This window comes from Chenopodium quinoa, unplaced genomic scaffold (genome assembly GCF_001683475.1).
Source record: "Chenopodium quinoa cultivar QQ74 unplaced genomic scaffold, ASM168347v1, whole genome shotgun sequence".
NCBI classification, from domain to species: Eukaryota; Viridiplantae; Streptophyta; class Magnoliopsida; order Caryophyllales; family Amaranthaceae; genus Chenopodium; species Chenopodium quinoa.
Genome location: NW_018745024.1, coordinates 10,965,589 through 10,986,698, shown reverse-complemented (window position 1 = coordinate 10,986,698; position 21,110 = coordinate 10,965,589). Strand labels below are relative to the sequence as shown.

The 21,110-nt window shown below is 35.0% G+C and overlaps 4 protein-coding genes across 5 annotated transcripts; 1 reads left to right on the top strand and 3 right to left on the bottom strand.

The window, feature by feature from the left end:
* Positions 1-243: 243 nt before the first annotated feature.
* Positions 244-2,916, bottom strand: LOC110708662. The gene is made up of 2 exons (XM_021886852.1): positions 2,310-2,916; positions 244-2,208 (listed from the first exon to the last, which is right to left on the bottom strand). The coding sequence occupies exon 2, from the start codon at positions 1,963-1,965 to the stop codon at positions 1,225-1,227; it is 741 nt and encodes a 246-aa protein (XP_021742544.1). The 5' UTR covers positions 1,966-2,208; positions 2,310-2,916; the 3' UTR covers positions 244-1,224.
* Positions 2,907-4,221, top strand: LOC110708940 (putative B3 domain-containing protein Os04g0347400). The gene is made up of 5 exons (XM_021887168.1): positions 2,907-2,954; positions 3,104-3,383; positions 3,484-3,581; positions 3,678-3,710; positions 3,946-4,221. The coding sequence occupies exons 1-5, from the start codon at positions 2,907-2,909 to the stop codon at positions 4,219-4,221; spliced, it is 735 nt and encodes a 244-aa protein (XP_021742860.1).
* Positions 4,222-5,090: 869 nt separating this feature from the next.
* On the bottom strand, positions 5,091-6,912 carry LOC110709004 (protein SRC2-like). Its single transcript, XM_021887229.1, has one exon. It carries the CDS (start codon positions 6,517-6,519, stop codon positions 5,572-5,574), a length of 948 nt encoding a protein of 315 aa, XP_021742921.1. The 5' UTR covers positions 6,520-6,912; the 3' UTR covers positions 5,091-5,571.
* Positions 6,913-7,655: 743 nt separating this feature from the next.
* On the bottom strand, positions 7,656-14,299 carry LOC110708661. 2 transcript variants are annotated; one of them, XM_021886851.1, is made up of 4 exons: positions 14,075-14,299; positions 12,778-13,962; positions 10,011-10,310; positions 7,656-9,921 (listed from the first exon to the last, which is right to left on the bottom strand). In XM_021886851.1, the coding sequence occupies exons 2-4, from the start codon at positions 13,958-13,960 to the stop codon at positions 8,060-8,062; spliced, it is 3,345 nt and encodes a 1,114-aa protein (XP_021742543.1). In that variant the 5' UTR covers positions 13,961-13,962; positions 14,075-14,299; the 3' UTR covers positions 7,656-8,059. The 2 variants fall into 2 exon arrangements, with proteins under 2 accessions (XP_021742543.1, XP_021742542.1); XM_021886850.1 differs by having other exon boundaries at positions 12,778-14,299.
* Positions 14,300-21,110: the final 6,811 nt, after the last annotated feature.

The following is a 21,110-nucleotide window of genomic DNA, read 5'->3' as shown; positions in this document are numbered from 1 at the left end:
GTGACCTATCTTAGTAAAAAAAAGAATGTACTGAATTATCTATTATAAATTTATAAGTTTATAACAGTCCATTTATTATATTTTGATACTCCGTACGATTTGGTGTACTTTTATCAGGCTAACGACAAAATAACTGTAATTTCATAAACCAAAGATTATGTCATACTGTTAACTTTTGGCGCTCTTTTGTCTGCTGTTTTCAGCTATACCCTTTAATTTTGTTTACAATAAATTTCATTTCTCTCTTCCTCTGTTTCTCTCTCTTGGACAAGTAAAGTTCACCTTTCAATTTTATTATTCAGGTAACTCATTTTCATATTTATGTATTGAATTAATGTTTTCAATTTCTTATTCTCCATGATTTTTTGTTGGGTTGATTTTGTGATTAAATTAGTTGTTGTTTTAATTCATCAAATTAGTGTTGGTGTTGCTTGAAATTCATGGGAAGTTGTTTAATTTGGCAATTTTGATTTTTTTTTTGTTTTAGCTAGAAACTGATATTGTAATTGTTTGCAAATTGAGAATTGTTGAATTTAATTAGAAATGGTGAATGTTGAATTGTTTGAGTTATTTGGGGTATGAGATCAAACCGAATTTTTATAATAATGGCCGGGTTTGTCAAGTTTGAATCTTTTTTCTGAAAAATAATCAGTTTAATGTTCTGTTTTAAAGTTATCAGTTGATCATAATGTGTGATATTAGAGTTGTTATGTTATTTCCAATTATAAAGGTTGAGTAGGAATTTTGGGTTTTGATTAAGATTTTAAATGGTACTCTATCCGTTCCTTAAAGATTGTCTTAACTTGACTCTACTCCAAAATTGACTAGAAAAAAATGGTGAAACGAGAACAAGGAACGTCTTCTTATTCTAATTACTTGATTGAAGCAATGGTGGATGATTCACAACCTCGTTCTGAGCTGAGAATTGTAAATGCTGTTCGGCGAAAAAGAGGAAGACCCTTTAAGATGAATGATCTGCGCTATGTACCGGGATTCTTCAAGATCTATCTGCCAGAACACAATTCAAAGCAATTGGTATATTTTTTAAAACTTAAATTACTACATTTTGCAATAATATTTTTAGTATTGGCTGTTTTACATCCTTAAGTAATTTAAATTCATGTATGAGCAGTGGCGGACCCAGGAATTTCCGACTGGTGGGTCACAATCGATAATCAAGTATGTAAAAAAAAAAAAAAATTACCGAACAACCAAATAATAGTACTAAAAAATACATCCAATTGATGAACATACCTTGCCGGACTGCCGTGCCGGAGTTACCTTATCATAAGTCTGATTCCAAAGTGAAATATCCTTCAAATGCTTAACATCCTGCCTTTGCCATTTCAATTTCTGGTCAAAAGCCCTACGACTATCAAGATTATGATTCAAATGGAACTTGTTGGTAGCAAGCTCCAATTCATTCAAAACCTCCAATTCACCATACAAATTAGCAGTAGCACCCACATACCTCTCCATCTTCCTAATCATACTATCCATATCCTTAACCAAAAACCCCAAATCTTTGACATTAATCCTACCACTAATAATATCCCCATAAACATGCTCAAAACCAAGCAAGGCTGGCTCAGTACATCTTTTCCCCAACCTAGAGACAACCTCAGCAACCCTATTCAAATCATCTACCCTCTCAGAATAAGCAAGCTCTGAAAGGTAAGAATCATCACAAGAAACCAATTTCTTAACACCCTCTGATTTAATCAATTCATGCTTCAGTTTCGAGATCTCTTCATCAGAGACTGAGTTATGAAGATGGACCAATTTTGACATAACATTAGCAACCTCAAATGACAAGATACCAATATTAGAGCAACTACTACTACTGCTACTTTTCTTCTTTCTACTACTACTATTACTTGTGCTTGTTGGGTGTAAAAGAAGGGAGTTTTTCAGATTGCTACTTACCTGATTCCCCGTTCTCAGTAACCAAGGCTCTGCAACCATTGCTTTACTGGGGTTCTTCACTTCTTCTTGTTCTTGTTCTTCTCTTTCTTCTTCAATTGAAAGATCTCAACTTTCAAAGAAAAGAAAATTGGGATCAAGGGCGCATTTTAGCAGAGGGGGGTAAGTTAATTAAATTGTTTCAGAGACAGAGCCGGAGGCGGCAGGCGCTGATTGAGGCGACTAGGCGTCGGCGAGCAGTGGAGCAGCCAGCAGCACAACCCGCACAGCGAAATAGCGAATTGGCTGAATTAAATTGAAGATTGCGATTGTAGTTTAATAAAATTAACTAATTAGAATGAATTAAATTGAAGATTAGAAATTAACAATAAAAATTACAAACTTACTCTTTGATGAAGAAGTGAAGAACTGGAGTTGCAGATGATTGATGAAGGATTGAAGGGAAGAGGCGAATTGGCAATGGCGAAGAGAAGAACTGAAGAAGGCTAGGGCTTGAAGGTGTTTGGTTTTTTTGGGGAAAACTGATTTTAATTTTTTTTTTTTTTTTAAAAATAACTTAAAATTTTTTTTTGGGCCTGGTGAGTCACTTGACCCACCAGGTCTAAGCCCAAGTCCGCCACTGTGTATGAGTAGATTAGACTGAGAACAAATTTGTCCATTTTCATTGTGTGTGTTGTGGATCTAAAATCAGGTTCACATAAGACAAATTTTACGTTCTATAAGGCGAATTTTGTCACTTTATGTTCTAGAGAAAGTACGTAAGACATCTAAAACTTTGCCTTCGGTGTAGCTATTTGCTATTTCTAGGCCGGATTTATGTATGAAATGTAGCAGATTATTATAAGAAAATTTTATATCACCATGATTTCAAGGACTTGACTTTTTTTCATTATCTAGGTGTTATTTGTTGCTAGAAGTTGAGTAGAAAATAATTGGCTTAGTACATTCTGTTAGGATTTTGTGATCTTAATTGGTGCCTGAATATGGAACTGTTCTTGTGCTACTTTGCCATGCCTGATACACTTCGACGAGTTAAATATCACTCAGATACTAGTAGCTAGAGAATAAAGTAACAGGATCATTAGGATTGCATCTGAATCCTCTATTTGCAGCTTGTTTCTACTGCATACATATAATTTTACATGAAAGATGTAATATAGACCCTTTTCATTTCTTGCAGGTGATACCTGGTGATTTCGTAAAGAACTTCAATGGGAAGATTATCAAGTTTGGCTGCTTGAGAAACCTACAAGGAAAAATTTGGAAAGTGGAGTTAGCACAGGCTGGGTGCAAACTGATTATCAAAAAGGGTTGGAAAAACTTTGTAGTAGATAACTCATTAACCCGAGGAGATTTCTTGACCTTTGGCTACAATGGTAATGTCACGTTCACTGTTGAAATATTCTGTACCAATGGATGCAAGAAGGAAGAAGCTACTGCCACCCGTGTGGATGCAAGAGGCACGGTGACAAAGTCTTGAGGTTAGCCCTTTGAAGAAGCCTAACATTTTTTCAAACACCTCATTGTACTAATAATACTTTTCCTGATTTGTTATGTCAGTCTATTCGCGTGAAGTAACAATGATTCCTCGGAGTAGAACAATTCCATTGAACAATATACAATTCAGAAGAGTTTTCAAAGGATGCCTTTATGATTTGGTAACTTTTCTTCCTCCTATTTGCTGGTATTAATGTATTATACTGCCTTTTTCTGATCATGTTACATTACTGTTCTGTCTGAAATTTTTGCATCAGTATTTCTCATTTTCCAGCTACAAAATTTATCATGTAAGTATGCTATAAGGGTGTTAAATAGAAACACTTTTGCATTGGCCTATTTTTGTTTTGCTTTCTTTTTCTTTTGACTGAACACTCTTCTAAGAAGAATTATTGTCCGAAAGTTTTCATTAGATCAGGCTCTTCTGATTTCTGACATAGATTATCAGTAGTTGTTAGACTATAGTTGTTAGGGACTAATTGTTAAAATCTGAAATGTAACTTTGTAAGTTATTCCTGTGTGCAGTTCATTCCTGCTAATATCTTCGACACTTATAACATAGTAGCCCCCAAACTGAATCATTCAGGAACAATTCTTCTACGGAATCAGAGAGGGTATTCTCAGGAAGTGAAGTTCTGGAAGAGGGTTGACCGTGTTGCACTCAGTCATGGATGGAGAGAATTTCAGATCAACAGCGACATAGATGAGGGAGACGAGTGTGAATTTGAAGTTATTGTTGGTGAAGGGAGAAAGATCAAGGAGATATTATTGCTGCAAGTTCACCCCACAAGTTCTTCTTAGGCTAAAAAACAGGTCAATGATCGAGTATCTTTATGCATATGCTATGCACCCTTGACATATGAATTAGATTTTAGTGTTATGTAAGATAAATTGCAGGACTAAGGCTAGAATGGGATGTGGACCGACGATTTTAAACCTTGATATTTAAGCATTCTCATGAAATTCTCCTCTAATCAAACTAATGTTCTATTTCTGTTCTGTATACTGGAATTATATGTTGCATGACCCTCTTGTTGTAGCCTGCAGGGATGAGTGAAATCGCGCTACATTAGCAGTTTGTAGTTTACTACGTATGTATCTTGGTTAACTCGGTTGTTTAAGGCAATATTGATTTAGGCTGTACATAGTACTAATTTAGTATATCTCGAACATAACTTTGAACTTAAACCGAAAATTTTGGTTTAGTTTCGAAATTCAGGTCATCATGACCTAAATGGTCTCTATATCTTGGAGAAAAGAAGAATGTTCTTTTTTTTTTTTTTTTTTTTTTTTTTGGACAACAGGAAGAATGTAGTTTCAATGCTTGTTAATCAATAGTTATGAAAATTACTCCCTCCGTTTCAATTTGTTAGTCCCATATACTATTTTTGGCGTTTCAAAAAGATCTACCCATATTGAATGTATTCTACTTTTAACTTAATTTTTATTTCCTATTTTATACCTATTAAATTATGATTGGTTAAATTAATGATTGTGCATTGATGACATGAGTCTAAGTAAAGAAATTATTCCCTTAAATTATGCAATTATATTTGACGGTTTCCTTAAAAAAACAAAAAAGTTTAAATAAGGCAAAACTATTTATGAATTGTTTTTGACTTTAATGTTAGATTCCAAATATTATTCTTTTCTTATTTTATGTGGTAGATTCCATATGGGACTATCATATTGAAACGGAGGGGGTATTATTTTTCTTTATTTTATTTTCTTTTTTGTTTTTTTCCTGGTTTTGTACTGCTGAATTGCTGATTTGCAAATATTGGCGTATTGCAATGAAAAAAAAAGCAACAATACATGTCTCATATCAATCAAAAATAAAATCCTTGAAATTTATAGCTATGTTTTTCTAGAGGCTATAAAATTACCAAAATTAATGTCAATACAAAATGTATTTCCATTTTCAACATATATCTATAATTTAGTCATGCAAGTGAAAATGTATCTTGTATGGTTAGATTTTGTCTTAATATTCTGAAATATATTTAACTTTGGACTGTTGGGAGATACTCATATTTTTGTTTTTAATCATTAATAATTGCCATGTCAACTATAAAAAAATAAAAATATAGTCAACATTAACTAACTTCCCCCATATCACTATTTTATAAAATCTCCATTTGAATAAAACAGCTAATAATCAAATGAGTCATCATAGGCTAGTGAATCAGCAACATCATCAACCATTTCCCCCACCAACAACCCTCCCAACAACCCGGCCCCAATACCCGCCACAGCCCCTAGCCCGAATTTATTCTTTTTCGGTTTTGGCGTATAACCCGTCGGTGCTTGTCCTGCGTAACCATACCCTCCCGGAAACCCGTACCCATATCCCACATGAGGATTAGGGAACGGTTGGGGGGTATATTGGTGTTGATATCCGTAGCCGCATCCATATCCATACCCATGCCCGTAACCTTGTGGCGGGTATCCAGGTTGAGGTGCACCATGACAAGTGGCCCCACCTATATTTGGGCTTGGATATATAGAAGTAGGTTCAGATTTTGATGTGGGTCCAGGGTTTGGGGTAGTTCCATATCCTTGTACAATACTTGTACCCATCACCCCAGGACTTGGACCCACCGCGGGATATGCTATGACTAGATCATCCAATTTTCGTTCGACACTTTGACTATATTTTTTACCAAACTTAAACGAAAACTCTAATTGACCCTTAAATTTACCCGTGGGGGTTTGGACTTGGTATAACATATTCTTTTCTTGATCGATCATCTCATTATCCGATCTCTCATCTTTAACTTCGGACCCAAATGTATCAAATAGCTCCTTTAGAGGTACATATACCCGACCCACTTCCTTATCCCCAAGGGTCCGGTCCGACATAATTTGAAAAACCAAACCAAGCCGGTTCATTCGAGCGGCTGATTCATCAAATGTAAATTTCATTTCATGGTTCCATTTTGGGTTGGTCCCACCATCTTTGTCAACCGTAGTTCGTTGTATGGACCGTGGGTCCCCGGAAACGGAACCGATTACATAGACATCCATCTTAGAAAATATATTTACATCCTTCAAATCCTTTGCATTGAGTAACTTCACCTCAATTGGTCGATGCTCCATTGTTATTATGAATATTAGTAATTTTCTTCTAAATGAGATTTTCTTCCCCCTAATGTGGGGTTTGAGGAGGAGTTATTGGGGGAAAATCAAATAAACTTTGAGGAGAGAGAAATTGAAAGTGTAAGATGATTGTATAAAGGAGATAATTGTTGGATGAGAGGAAATTATGGCAATTTATGATGGAAAAACAATTAAACATCTAGGAAAGTGGTTGAGATTTTTGTAATAACAAAGTTTAAGTAGAAAGCCTACTTTAGAGGGTTCCAAACGAATTGGAGCCATTGTTAGTGTGATTCCCTTAAAAAGATTTCACGCGTTTAAGTATAAAAATAATGTGTTACAAATCACTCGTAATAATTTGGCAATGATCCTACCATATTAAGGAATAAGAAAAACGCGCTACTTTCTTTATACTTAAAATTCCTAGCTTATTGCTAATTTATATGGAAAGGAGAAATAAAAAGTAACAGATCAAGATATTCTCCAATAACTAGATAAGAAATTTTGGATATATATCATATGTTTTCTTATTTGTGTTGCATATAATTTGTTGTGTTGCGCTCTAGTAGTTAGTATTTTATGCACTTTGTCAAACAAATGTTGAATGGTTTGCCACTTGACAACGTGTAGTTCAAAGTTATTGCAATTTTGGCCCAAGAATATATTCTTTGTAGATCAAATTTAAAAGCAAAACACCACATATTAATGCTAAATGATTTCGCATAAGTAATCTTTTCAGACTAAAACCAATTAATGGAAGTCGTCAGGTCAATTCTAATGCTAATTAACTAGTAATTCGAGTTGTTCGAACCCAAGCTCATGGATACTTAAAATTAACAATATTTAGTACGGAGTAACCTGTTGCCAGTTCTTACTTACGAAAAGGGTCTACAAAGTAAAGTAATTTTGTGATGGGTCTATGCCTACTTCTGTTGCTTGTTCTTACTTCTAATGAAACAGGTCTGAAGAGCATAGAATTTTTGTTATGGGTCTATGCTTACACGAATCCACGCACAGAGTATGTGTAAACTGGACCAAAATATTTTTCGGAACATGCAAGTTTAAACTCAATCAACTGAAAATTTTTTAAAGACCGAAAGCACAAACATGCAGCCATGAGATGAAAAGGGAGAGGGAGAGAGAAAATGATCCACAGCCTCGAATCAGGTACACATTATATGTTCCCGTACCATGAGCTACACAAATATTCAAGCTCTCGAGTACAATTCAGCTGATATCAGTCCCCTTGACCCCATTCCCTTCTAGAGCCCCTCCCCTTCTACCCGAAACCAAACCCCTCACGAGTAACCACCCAAGCAACAATTTTGTACAACCAATTGTGCCATTGCAGCTATTTGCTCTAATAACAGGGTTTCCTAGGCAGCCCATTTCCTACCCACTGGCCTCTCACTGGAGCTGAAATGTCTGTCCTTTACAATGCAACATATTCCGGTGAGTATCAGTCCTCCAAATGGAAAGGTGGGTCCTTGATGATGTGGTGGTCCAACGTAATTTTCAACATATATGCACCTTCATTTTCTCATAGAGGATGGTAGGGCACATAGCCTAACATGCTCTTAACGTTGGTCACCACATCATGGCACCTTGTCAAGAGGTTCATCATCTGCTGTGAGATGTCTCTGGTGGGCTGTGGACCCTGTGGTGGTACTTGATTTTCAACAGAAGTTTGTAGAGGAACTACCCTCGGATTATCATGCAAATTATTTCTCGGAGATAATTCAACTGTATCATGTAGGTGATTTATCGGAGGCCTAATAAAATGGGGAGGATGGGGAAGGAGAGGGGGTTGCAATGGATGTGAAGAAACTGTGAACCTTTGATTGTTACTAACATCCATAGCAATAGACGACGATGAAGAACCTTCATAAGATGACAACATCGAATTCCTAGACTCCATCTTTTGGCCTTCAAGACCTCCCCTATTATCAGTACTACCTTTGACCTCTTCCATGTTAAATCTCACCCGGGCAGTTCTTGCACTGCTTCCGCCATTGTTGGGCACACCAGTCTCATCGCCTCCAGAAGGTTTCTTCAAGCAGGATTTCAGCTGCTGCACTGGCTGCTGTGGGGTTGCAGCGGTGATCACAGGTTTTGACTCTATTGTTGATGAATCCCGGTTTGCTGCAGACTCATTCTGCAAGTCTTCAGCCCTGCCGCTGCTTGGCTGCTGAGGTTCAGCTGCTGCAACAGGCTTCACTATGAGCGTCACGTTTGCAAACACAGATTTGCTTCCCGTAGCATAGCGTTGAGCAATACGTGCGTGTTCTTCATAGAGGAAAGCAACGCGACAGGTGTTTGTTTTGTAGAAGACCCGGCTGAGTGATGTGTCCATTGGGCCGAATCGGGCAAATCTTGCCTTCAACTCTACCAGGGAAGGGAGTGAGGAGCTAGATGGGTATTTCATAATGAGATAATGGGGCTCCACCACCTTAGGACGGTCCAATTTCTTTTGACGCTGTTCTGACTTTATGGATTTTACTTGCGGGCTTTGTGTGGCAGCTGCCTTAGCTTTTCCCTCAGCTCGCTGCAGCATCTCTGGGTTCTTTAGCAGGGCTCGCTTTTCAGAAATAGAGGATTTTGCTTCAGTTATTTTCTTGGCCTTCTTTGAAGCTTTTTCCTCCTGACGCTCAGATGGCATCCGTTTCCACCCTTTCCTGGGATCCTCATGTCTGGCAGAGAGCTTCTGCAGTTTTACAGAAGATGCAGCTTTACTGTTCTCAACTGAAGGTTTCTCAGTAGATTCAGATGCAGGGGTAGACTTGATGTCCCGACCCTCCCTGAGTTCAGATTCGGCAGCAGCTGAAGCACTGGAGCTCTTCAGAAAAACAGAGGAGCGAAACTTCAGGAAAAACTGTTGTGCAATTGCAGGCCCGTTTCTTTCCATACCATGAACAGGGTTCAGGGCAAGACCTCGCAAATCAGCCAACAACTGTGCAAGATCACCCTCATTGCCTCTAGCTTCTTCCGATGACGCAAACCCCACTTGTGACGGAACAGAATTAATTGCTTCATTGTCCTTCCTTCTCTGACTTACTTGAGAGTCCTCTCTGGATAAGGCAGCAATCTCAGTAGGCATCCCAGCAGACAAAACTAAATCTTTCTTCACTTTCCCTACGCTCCTTTGACCATCTATTTTCCTCACTTTCTTCATCTTCTTCTCTGGACGATCAGATTTCTCAGAGCTCATTTCGCCTGCAGGGCGTTTAGCAGTTTTTTTCTTCTTTATCATGCCATCTCTCACAGCAAGTTGGCCAACATCAATAGAAGTAGGGCTACTGATGTGACTGTCTGAAACCTTAACATGCAGACTGCCTGAATCAGTTACCACCACACCACTAGACTCCAACTCTTGTGATGCAGATGGCACCATCACACCAATACCTGTAGAACAGAATATTAAATGTTAAAATGACACAGCAACAACATCATCCATTTCCCTGTAAGATAAGATTAAAAAATGAGTTCATTGCCTGCAGTTGAAGCATCTTTTGTGGTTCCAGCAAGAGCCAAAGCATCATCTGACACAGGTAAATCCCTTTTCTGGAGCACAAAAGCAGCAGCTGAATCAGATGCTCCATCCTCATATGCAGAAGATGAAGAGGAGCTTGCATGACCTTGAGTGGTCTTAACTTTCCTCAAATTGCCAGCTTCATCTCTGCGCTTAAACAGGTATCTATCCTTTTTTGACAGCTCCTTTGTTTTTAAAGCTTTAGTGGAGCTCTTCCGACTACCAACAGTATCCGCCATGACTAAAGGGCCACTTAAAGGAGCTGGACAAAACACAAGACCAAACATCAGCTCCAACAGATTAAGTCAACAATTCAACAGACATTGACACAGCTAACAAACAGAAGCAGAATGTCTCTAGAGATCGATAAAAGATTCAACTATAAACAGAGAATACTAGGTCATAAATATGGACATACTTCCTTACAGGAACATGTGACAGTATAAGATTAATCCCACATAAACATCGACAGGGACAGGTAAGACATAATCTTGAAAGAAATTAGCAGTGATTGCCAGTAGCCTAGTAGAAAAGTTGAAAGCAAGAAAGATTGAACTTATAACTTCTTAAAGCTAAAAGCTATGTTGAATCTCATATCAGGTCCCTCAGCAAAATCTAATGAGTAGTTTCAGAATTTATCTAATTACAGTTCTTATAAATCCTTCCACACAATATTCTTCCCCTCACTTGCATCACTTTAGTTGTACCACAAAGGATTTCAGATTTGAATCAAGTTAGCTACACCAAACACAATATTAGCCTTCCATCATCTTAGCTGTACCACAAAGGATATCAGACTTGCACCAAGCTAGTATAAAGGTATAAAATAAAAAATCACTGATATCTGAAAATTCACCATCCACAAACCCCCAACTCTTCCACAAAGTATAAATACACAATAGTGTCGAGTGGAAATGACACCCAACATCCACCAAATCACCATAAACAGATCCAACCTATTTTTAAAGTACTTCAATATAACAGAGTAAAGAGTGTTCATTGTTATAAAACAAATAAGCAAATCCAGAGCTTGTTTTTCAGACAATTATCATTGCAAAAGCCAAACCCAAATTGGGTGTTGTTTTCAGACAATTATCATTGCAAAAGCCAAACCGTTTTTTTTTTTTTTTTTTTGGGGGGGGGGGGGGAGTGGGGAGAGATATTTCGCTGAATACAACATCTTGGTGAGGTACTAAAATGTTTTGTTCAAATGTTAAAATAGGTTGACATAAAACTCGATTTCAATACTGTAGCTTAAGTACCACAAATTGTGAGCTGACTTAACCACAAAAAAGATGTTAAATCTGTATCTTGAGTCAACCAAACTCTCAGCTACTCAGTGTTATCTTTCTTATTGCTTTCAGCTATGCAGAATGCTATATGCAAGAAAAATTCTAGGTTGAATAAGGGGTAGTACATCAATAACTAGGCAGGAGTGCCTACTTCCATCTCTGGCTCTCTGCTCTTTCTAAGTGTCGATTTTACAATAGAAGGTTCGGTAGACATGCCAGGTTAAACTAAGTGAAAATGCTACATTTATCAAATAGTCAAATATGATTCGCGCGGAAAAGGTAAGGGCAATACTATTAACCTTTCATACATTGGGTGTGCCCAAAATCAGGAAGTTACCATTATCAAAATTTTCTTTGAAGAGGTATAGCTTACCTGAAAGAAGTGATTCAAAAGCGAGGAAATACCAGTTGTTTACAAATCTTAGGAGATTGCGACATCAAAAATTCAAAACCCAGCAATTAATGCTAAAATCCTTTTTGTGGGGTAGGGGGTGAAAGGGAACTAAATGACACACAAAAGCATATGCAATTACATTACTTCCAATTGGACTGTCATAATAATACAAAAGGCATCAGCATTCTACAAGTCAAATCACAATTACAAAAAGGTAAAACTAAGATGTAAAGTTCGTAATTCATTAAAGGTGTCAATCTTTTGCAAAGCACACTGATAGGTAATAAAAAATCAAATGCCTGTGCATAAGATGATAAAAGTAGGTAACAAAAAGGTCAACGAGACAGAACGACTTTGGAGGGGTTCTAGTCCCAGCATATAGGGCATTCAAATGCTATCAACTGCTACAAACTAGCCCAATAACAGACAGGAAATAAATGATTTGACATTGGCACTTAATTTACTCTCAAGAGTAAAACAATGAAAAGGTGTCATCTTCTAGCAAAAACACAAATATTAAAGGCTATATGTCCATAAATGGTTCCACACACAATGCTTGAGTAACGCCAGCATGCACTTTATGACACAGTTAAATCTCCCAGCATTGTTGAAGGTCATGCTAAAGCAATTTAGGAGCTTCTTCTGTATTCAATGTAATATAACAAGAGCAAACTTACTAAAGGCCGGTCATAACAGCCGCCATTTGGCAAGCATTGAGGGGGAGAAGGGGTTCACCACTCACCAGTAAATAGTTACAAATACGCCAAAAAAAACTGACCCCAAAGTGTCAAGCCAACCAGCAAACATTCTCAGAGAACACCAAGAACACATTGATATCACTTCTTTAAATTGTTTACTATAAAAGATACTGAAAAAGTCTGCATCATATTATAAAATTACACACAGTTACCAGAAAGTTAGATTTACAAGCTAATGCATGATACTAAAATCCCTACTTCACCTTCAGAAAGATATCATTTCATATTTGGTAAAATAAAACTCAGAAATTACTTCACAAGAAAGAAGGCTGAAGGCAAAAATACCTCGAGATGGCACTTTATCCAATGCTGGCAACTGGGAATTTCGTACTGGAGACTGACTAAAAGCTTGAGCATAAGTCTCATCAAACTCTTCAAATATAGATCTGCGATACGCAAGGGTAGTAGCTTTGTTTTTAATAAAATCAAGGCTTTTACTTTCTCCACTCATTGGTGCCACAGCCAACTGCTTTATGAACGAAAGAGCATCAAACGGCTGGAAACTGTCTCTTGCCTTCCGAATTTGACTCAGTGAATAAATAGCACCAGGTTCATAATCTACAACATCAACAGCCACATAACCAGGCACATTTGCTGGACGGAAGTTATTTGGATTCCGACAATAACAACTTAAACCTAGAGCACTCCTACGACTGGCCTCATCAATAGATTCCTCCACAGCCCTAACAAAATTCCTCGAAGCTGTCTGCTGCGATTTTTCTGCAAAATGAGGGTCATATGGAACAAGTTCCGTAGTATCAAACCACCCATAACTACTATCACCAAAGAATGCAACCAACAAATGTCCCTGCCTCCTTGTCCGTCGAACTGAAGAAGTAGCAAAAGCTTCATTAAACAGATGACCCGGCCACCACGGATGAGACTTCACCTTGCCCCAAACCATATCACCCATTTCAAACCCGGAATCCAAAACCAATCCACTTCTAATTTCATCATCCCCATCACTAACACTCACATCTTTACTCACCGAAGTCTGCAAATCACCGCGATTCTCTAACTTAAACTCATCATCCTTACTATCCCTCTCTGAATCCTCTTCGCCACGAACATCCTCCCGCTTCATTCCATGAACACCCACATTCCCAATACCATTTAAACTAAGAGTAATCCCCCCGCCCTCGTCTTCTCCATCTCTAGACACCATTCCCTGACCCTTAACCTCAATTTCTCCATCACCCTCCTCCCCATCATACCCCACTAAATTCCCAGAATCGCCATTCAAACGATAACCCGTATTCGTATTCGTATCCGTATCCATTTCTGTGTCCCCGCCCAAAACCCTAACTTCATCCATTTCCCATTCAGACCTCTCTAAAACCCCCTTTTCATCAATTTCACTAATCCGGGCACCTAAATCTATCCCAGGAGAAACCCTAATTTCCGTATTCAAATGCGAATCACTAACCCCTTCATCTGTATTTCTTTCCAAATCGAAATCGTTGTTCATCACTGATACCATAGTATATATAAATATATATATATAAATGTAAATACTATCAACTAACCTCTTATTCAACCAAAATCAATACAAAAAATTACAGAAATTGCTAAACAAACGCACCTTTAATCAATGCAGTAATACCAACACATCACGCGATAATTTGAGAAACTACAAAAATAAAGATTCTACAGCAAATGAAACTAATCTAATTAAGCTGAAATTTGAAGAAAAATGGAGTTTGGTTCAAAAAATTGAGTGATATAAAACTTGGAAATTGTGGGAGGAGAGAGAAAATGGGGGATTTTCTAGGGTATACAAGATTACATTACTGAGAGAAAGAGAGACTTGTTTCAGGTAATGGTTTGGTATTATGTGAAGGGTAATTTTGTAATTTCATATCTTCGTATTGTTGCTAAGTGGCAATGCCACTCTACTCGATCACATTTTTCAAATCGACACCACTCTTCAGTTTTTTATTGATAGTAAATTAGTAGATTTTGGGTCCGATAATATCTTGGGTTATGCGTTTCACTCAACCTTTTGGACTAATTTACATTTTAGGATCAATTTTGGATGGTTAGATGCTAATCCTTCTCAATTGTTGTTGAGGAGAATCAAATATGCAGTCCTCTTATAAAGTACGGTTTCAATCACCAACAACCAATTGATTATATGATTTGTTTTACTACGTATTTTAAGTTTGGGATCAAAAGTAATAAACTCAAAACATGAAAAACTGACAAATTGTCAAACTACGCACAGTTTGTCGTGACAGATTGACATTGTATCAAAACATGTAAAAACCGATGGAAACTCCTTCAAGGCTCCCACTATTCTTGATAAAAAAAATAAAAATAATAAAAATAAAAAATAAAACTTAAATTTAAAATTAAAATCATTTTTGTAAAAAAGAGTTAATTATAAAAGCAATTATAATTAAATGTAACATGTAACATGTAACATGGTTTTTTTTTACACAAATGTAACATATTTTTTTTTTTACACAAATGTAACATGTTTTTAAGATAATAAAAAGAAGTAAATACAAGTTGATATCAGATATCAACAAAACTTCTTAATATCAAGGCTAATTTTGTAAATTTAGCTACCACACCAAGGGTTATATTGTAATTTTAGCAACCACACCTCATTTCTCTCCCCTCTATCACCACCGTCAACCTCTACTACCACCCCACAACACCACCTTTACCTTCACGAATCGACCCTTGTCGACCACCAATTGACCCCAGTCGACCACCACACGGCCGCCACACCAACATTCGACCGCCGCAACACCTCTAGCTACCACCCACAGCACCAACTTTAGCTTCACTAGCCTTTACGAATCGACCCCAGCCGACCACCACAGGCCGCTGCACCGACATTCGACCGCGCGCAACACCTTTAGTTGAGCAAATCCCTTTCCCTAAAGGGTTTGTATGGCCCCAATTTTCATAAATTGCTACTAGAGTGTTGTTTTTTTGGTCGGCCGACCGCTGTAGATCCGCGTATGTGGTCGACCTTGGGCATGAGAATGGAAAAGAGAGAAGGAAGCAGTGGTCATGGAAATAGAGAAGAGAGAAAAATTGGTCATGTGAGGGGAGGAGAGAGAAAAATTGGTGATTAACAAAAGTTTGTTGATATCAGATATCAACTGAATCTGGCTCTATAAAAAGGTTAGTCCCATTCACTTCACCTTATTTTTACTGAATTGATATTATTTTTGCTGAATTTAAATTATTTTTACTGAAATTAAATTATTTTTACTGAAATTAAATTATTTTTACTAAAATTAAATTATTTCTACTTAACTGAAATTAATTTACTGAACTAAAATTATTTTTGCTAAATTAAAATTAATTTTACTGATTTTTTTGTTATATTTCTTCTCTAAAGTTACTAATTTTTACTTAATTGAACGTATTTTTACTGATGAACTTGTTTTTGCCGAGCTGAAATTTACTGAACTAAAATTATTTTTTTAGAATTTTTTTTTTAAGGTAAAGTGAATAGAGCCTTGTTTTTTTTAGAAGATCATCCAAACTGCCAAATATTGAATTTTTCTTGACAATTTTTTCTTATTTTAAAATTACCTTTAATAATGGGTAATATGGATATTTTAGGGGGACACTATCACCTCCACTCTTCATTCTTCATTAGACCATAATTGCCCCGTTCTTTAGAGCTGCTCTGCTAAAATCTGCTATGCTTAAAAATAATTCTTAATATTGAATTTTTTTTAGGGAGCTTAATATTGAATTATTATAACAATTAATATTTAAATAATAATAAATAATAAATATTTAATAATAATAAAAATATTATTAAAAATTAATATTTAATAATAAAAACAATAAATAAATAATATTTAATAATAATAATAATAATAAATAAATAAATAATATTTAATAATAATATTATTAAAAATTAATATTTAATAATAGTAATAATAATTCATTAAAATAATAATTAATATTGAATTATAATAAAAATAATAAATATTTAATAATTATAATATTAATAATGATAGAGTATAAAACATATTCCTAGGCCTCAACCATCAATTTAAGCTTTTGGTTGAGTTGGTCCTTTAACATGGTATCAAAGCCAGCGTGACACAAAGGTCACGGGTTCGAATCTCATCCACCCCCACTTTCAAGTGGAATATTAAGCGCTGGGTATGAGGAGGGCCCATGCTGCATCCACACTTCTAGCCCAAACGGGCTCTCATGTGATGAAAATTTTACACTACACCCTAGTGTAGCTTCTGCTACCTACACCCCCCTCCCCAAGTGACGTCATTTGGTTCTTTTTTGTGTTTACTTTTTTTTTTTTTTTGTTATATACCATTGCAAGTTAATTCAATGTTTTGAGTTTCAATTACATGTAAAAAGTATTGTACTCGTATAAAATAAAGAGTGTGAAGAGATTTCCATGGTATCAATTATAATAAAACAATTGATGATCCTTTGTTTCAAAAAACTAAAAAAGCAATTGATGATCCTAACTCACAAGCAATCAACTCAATAAGAAAATTGCAGTTGTTATGGTAGCGGTGGTGGCGAGATGATGGTGGTTATGTGGTAGCGGCGACGACAGCGAGACAACAGTGGTCGTGAGGCAATGAGGCAACAGTGGTTATTGTGGCTTAATTAGTTGAGTGGGTTAAAGGGGGAAAGTGCAAACGATTAAGAAGCAGGGAAAATATAAAGAAGCTCAAATCACCATTGATAAAGCTTGCTTCTGATTTTAACGAGAAGTGTATAATTTTTAAATTTTTTTATAAATAGTATACTCGTATAATTTTATAATTGAACATATAATATTTTTAAAATGAACATATTTATTTAGTAGTTGTAAATGAACATACAATTATTTATAATTGAACATATAATATTTCAAAAATAATGAACATATTTATTTAATGGTTGTAAATGAACATACAATTATTTATAATTGAACATATAATATTTCAAAAATAATGAACATATTTATTTAATGGTTGTAAATGAACATACAATTATTTATAATTGAACATATTTATTTAATGGTTGTAAATGAACATACAATTATTTATAATTGAACATATAATATTTCAAAAATGAACATATTTGATTATTGTAATTGAACATATAATATTTCAAAATTGAACATATTTATTTAATAGTTGTAAATGAACATACAATTATTTATAATTGAACATTTGATTAAGGAGCATTATTATAGATGAAAAATGTATAAAATTTATAATTTTTGTACTTTTTATTGAAAATTTTTGAAGGTAGCACACACTCCTTATTGTAATTGTAAGAATCATTTCCATGACAACTACAATATAACACACACTCTTATTGAAATTTCTTATTAAATTTGTAAAAATAACTACTCATTATATAATTGGGTGCTTTAATTAATAGTATAAAAATGAACTTTTAATGAATAAGAATGAAAATGAACATTTATCAATACGTAAATTAACATTTATCATTTATTAAAATGTGAATGACGTTATACTAACCTATAAATGAACATTTAACAAAATGAAAATGAACATTTATAAAAATAAAAAATTAAAGAAATAATAATAATAATAATAATAATAATAATAGTAAACTACGAACTATATTCTTTGTTTCTCTTCTCTGAAACGGTTTCCTTCGCTCTGCAAACAAAACTGAAGAATGTACTGATATAATTTACTAGTTTTTCATTAAAAATTACTAAGATCGATTATCGTAAATACTTACATTGATATACAATTTTCATGGTTGATGTTTCGATTACATTTTCGAAATACATCGCAACAAAAAAATTAGTAAAACCTAGGGTTTATACTCTTTTTCATTCCAAATTTAAATAAAATAACTTACTTTTTCAGATTTTGCGTCTTGTTTTATTGAATTTCATAGTGTTTGAAGTTTTTTTCTTATGATAATTTAAAAACAATTTTGCAATTAAAGCTTTTGATGAGAAAGAAACTTGCAGAGAAATGGGTGTGGAGAGAGAAAATGTAAAAAAGGGTGAGGAGAGATAAAATAAAAGTTAGTGGAGGGTGTGGGTAGTACTCTAAATGATGCGTTTAGAGGGGTGTAGGGTGTCCTACCTACACTAGGGTCTAGTGTTCACTAATTACTCGTGTGAGGGGGAGTGATAATAGAGTATAAAAAATATTCTTGGACCTCAACCATCATTATTTGCAAGTTTTTTTTTGAAAAATATATTGCTTCCCTAAAATATATAGATTCCTTAATTATATCATACCATTTTTTTTCTTCCTAAGAAAAACTTCCTTTATGTATTCTTACCATTCTTTCCTAAGGAAAAATTTCCCATGAGTATAAAGTAATGACAGAATGCCGAGAATGGTATGAATATAATTAGGGAAATTTTCATTTTTTGCCGTTCAATTTTACGTGTTGTTTTCCTATGATCCTATCTTGCTAAGAAACACACAATATTATTCGAACTCTCAATCTCTATATATATATAGGACAACAATAAAGACGAGTGTAAATAAAATAGTTGAGAGCAAAATTTCATTAACTTTAAACATGTCGGATTGTTGTGGATGTTGTTGTTGCTGTGTTATCGTCTTAGTCGCATGTATCATTATCGGCATCTTGGCGTTAAGGCCGATAATATGTTCGGGAATAAGCACGAGGATGATGGAGGTCGTCTCGACTTGGATTTACATGTCAATCCGTCGTATGATTACCTTGGGTTTGTTGGGACTCCCTCCTTAATTATGGGGTTCCCAAGATTAAAAAAAAAAAAAGGGGAGATGAATTTTTAGTCAGTTGGAAGTGAAGACCTTGGAACTCACAAATGGTACTACTTCGTGAACAAGGAAGTTCATGTATGATCATGAACTTAGTATGTACCTTGAACTTGTCATGTTTTCTAGATTAAGAGAATGTGACTAGATTAATTTTTCTCCACATTTGTGTGGAAGATTCTAGGATGTCTTTGGACATCTATAAATAGGAGAACCTTGGAGGAGCCTGGCATGCAAGTCATTCCACAATAAGCATTGTGAAGAAAACCTCTAAGAGAGTAAGAGAGAGCCACAAAGAAAAGTGAGAAGCTTGAGATCATCTTCATTTACAAGTTAGTGAGTGTTCCACAATTGTACTTTGTGACAAAAATATTGTTATCCATCCAATTTGGGTGAAGTCATATTGTAATCCTACTATTATATTATAGCCGAAGTTTTGGACTATTAGTCCCGCGGTTTTTACCATTATTGGGTTTTCCGCGTTACCAAAAATCTCTTGTGTTATTTTGTTTCTTTTAGTAGTATTATTTTGTGATTCCCATCTTGAATACACAAAGAGGGAAATACTATTTTTCCCAACAGGGTTGACGTCCATGGAAATCTTAAGTAGTAATAATTTTACAACAACCGATTTAAACTTAACCCTCTTTACGTACTCTAAGGTGTCCAAAGAATCATTGTCTGTCGATGGACTATCTCTCGAGTATAGTGGCAAATCGCTCATTGTATCTACAAAGACTAATGAACATTCTTATCAAATCTCGAATTTGATTGAGACGATGCATAATCGAAAAAAATTAGAGAGTTGTTAAGGTAGTTATGCAATTCCACAATGTTATGGCTAATAATACAATTGCCAAAAATTTATCGGCAAGCACGGAAAGAGAACAAGGTTTGGATAAGTTTAGCATAAAAATTTGGGGTACTTATCAAACTAATCGTCATAATGGATCTCCAAAGTGTGGTATTACAATCGATTGTGAAGGAAGGTTAATTCTTCAAATCATGGTCGAGGCTAAGAGGATGATTATAGACCCAATTACAAATTGTTCATCCAAAATAGGTTATAATTGATCCAATTTTACCATACTTCTATAATAGATGAAGTAATTGCTCACCCGTTTTGAATTAGTTGCTACGCTTTAATCGACACAAGTTTTATAGTCCATCTGTTATTAGCCTATTAGGTGCTTCTCTGTAGTTGATAGTGGAGTATATTTTTAATGCAGTAGCTATATGTTGGCATGTTGCCCATTCTAGGCTAATTCAGTAATTTAAGATCAATAAAGATTGCATGATTTTGAATCTAGTTGTATTCACAAATATTTGGGTCAAAAGTTAATATTTTGACCATATATTTAAGCGGGATTTCGTTTAATTTGTCTCATTGTATCAATCAATCAGTAACATAATACTAAAACGGACATTAGAAATAACAAGTATTACTTTGGATCTTTTACCAAAATGACTAATTTGACAAAAGTATTTACCAAAACGGCTAATTATAAAATTTAATTTCCAAACTAGCTAAATTTATTGATTTGAAAGGATATTATTTATTTTTTATATTCCTTTGAACCCGTTCAATTCACTTTATGTTTTTTTTTTAATTTAAAAAGAATTTTTTTTTAAATTTTGGTTTTATTTAAATTCTAAGGCCATAGTTTAAAATATCCCATTAATTTGAACAATCAACATAATATATATGCAGCAATTCTTAATTTTTACAAAAATTACACAACACAAACAACCACTCAAAAAAAAAATCCATACTTCCAATCAACAAAAGAATAAAAAAAAATACAACTATTTTTTTTTAACACATAAAGATAGAAATAAATATATGTAAGTTTAATTTATCATACACATTAAACAAAAAAA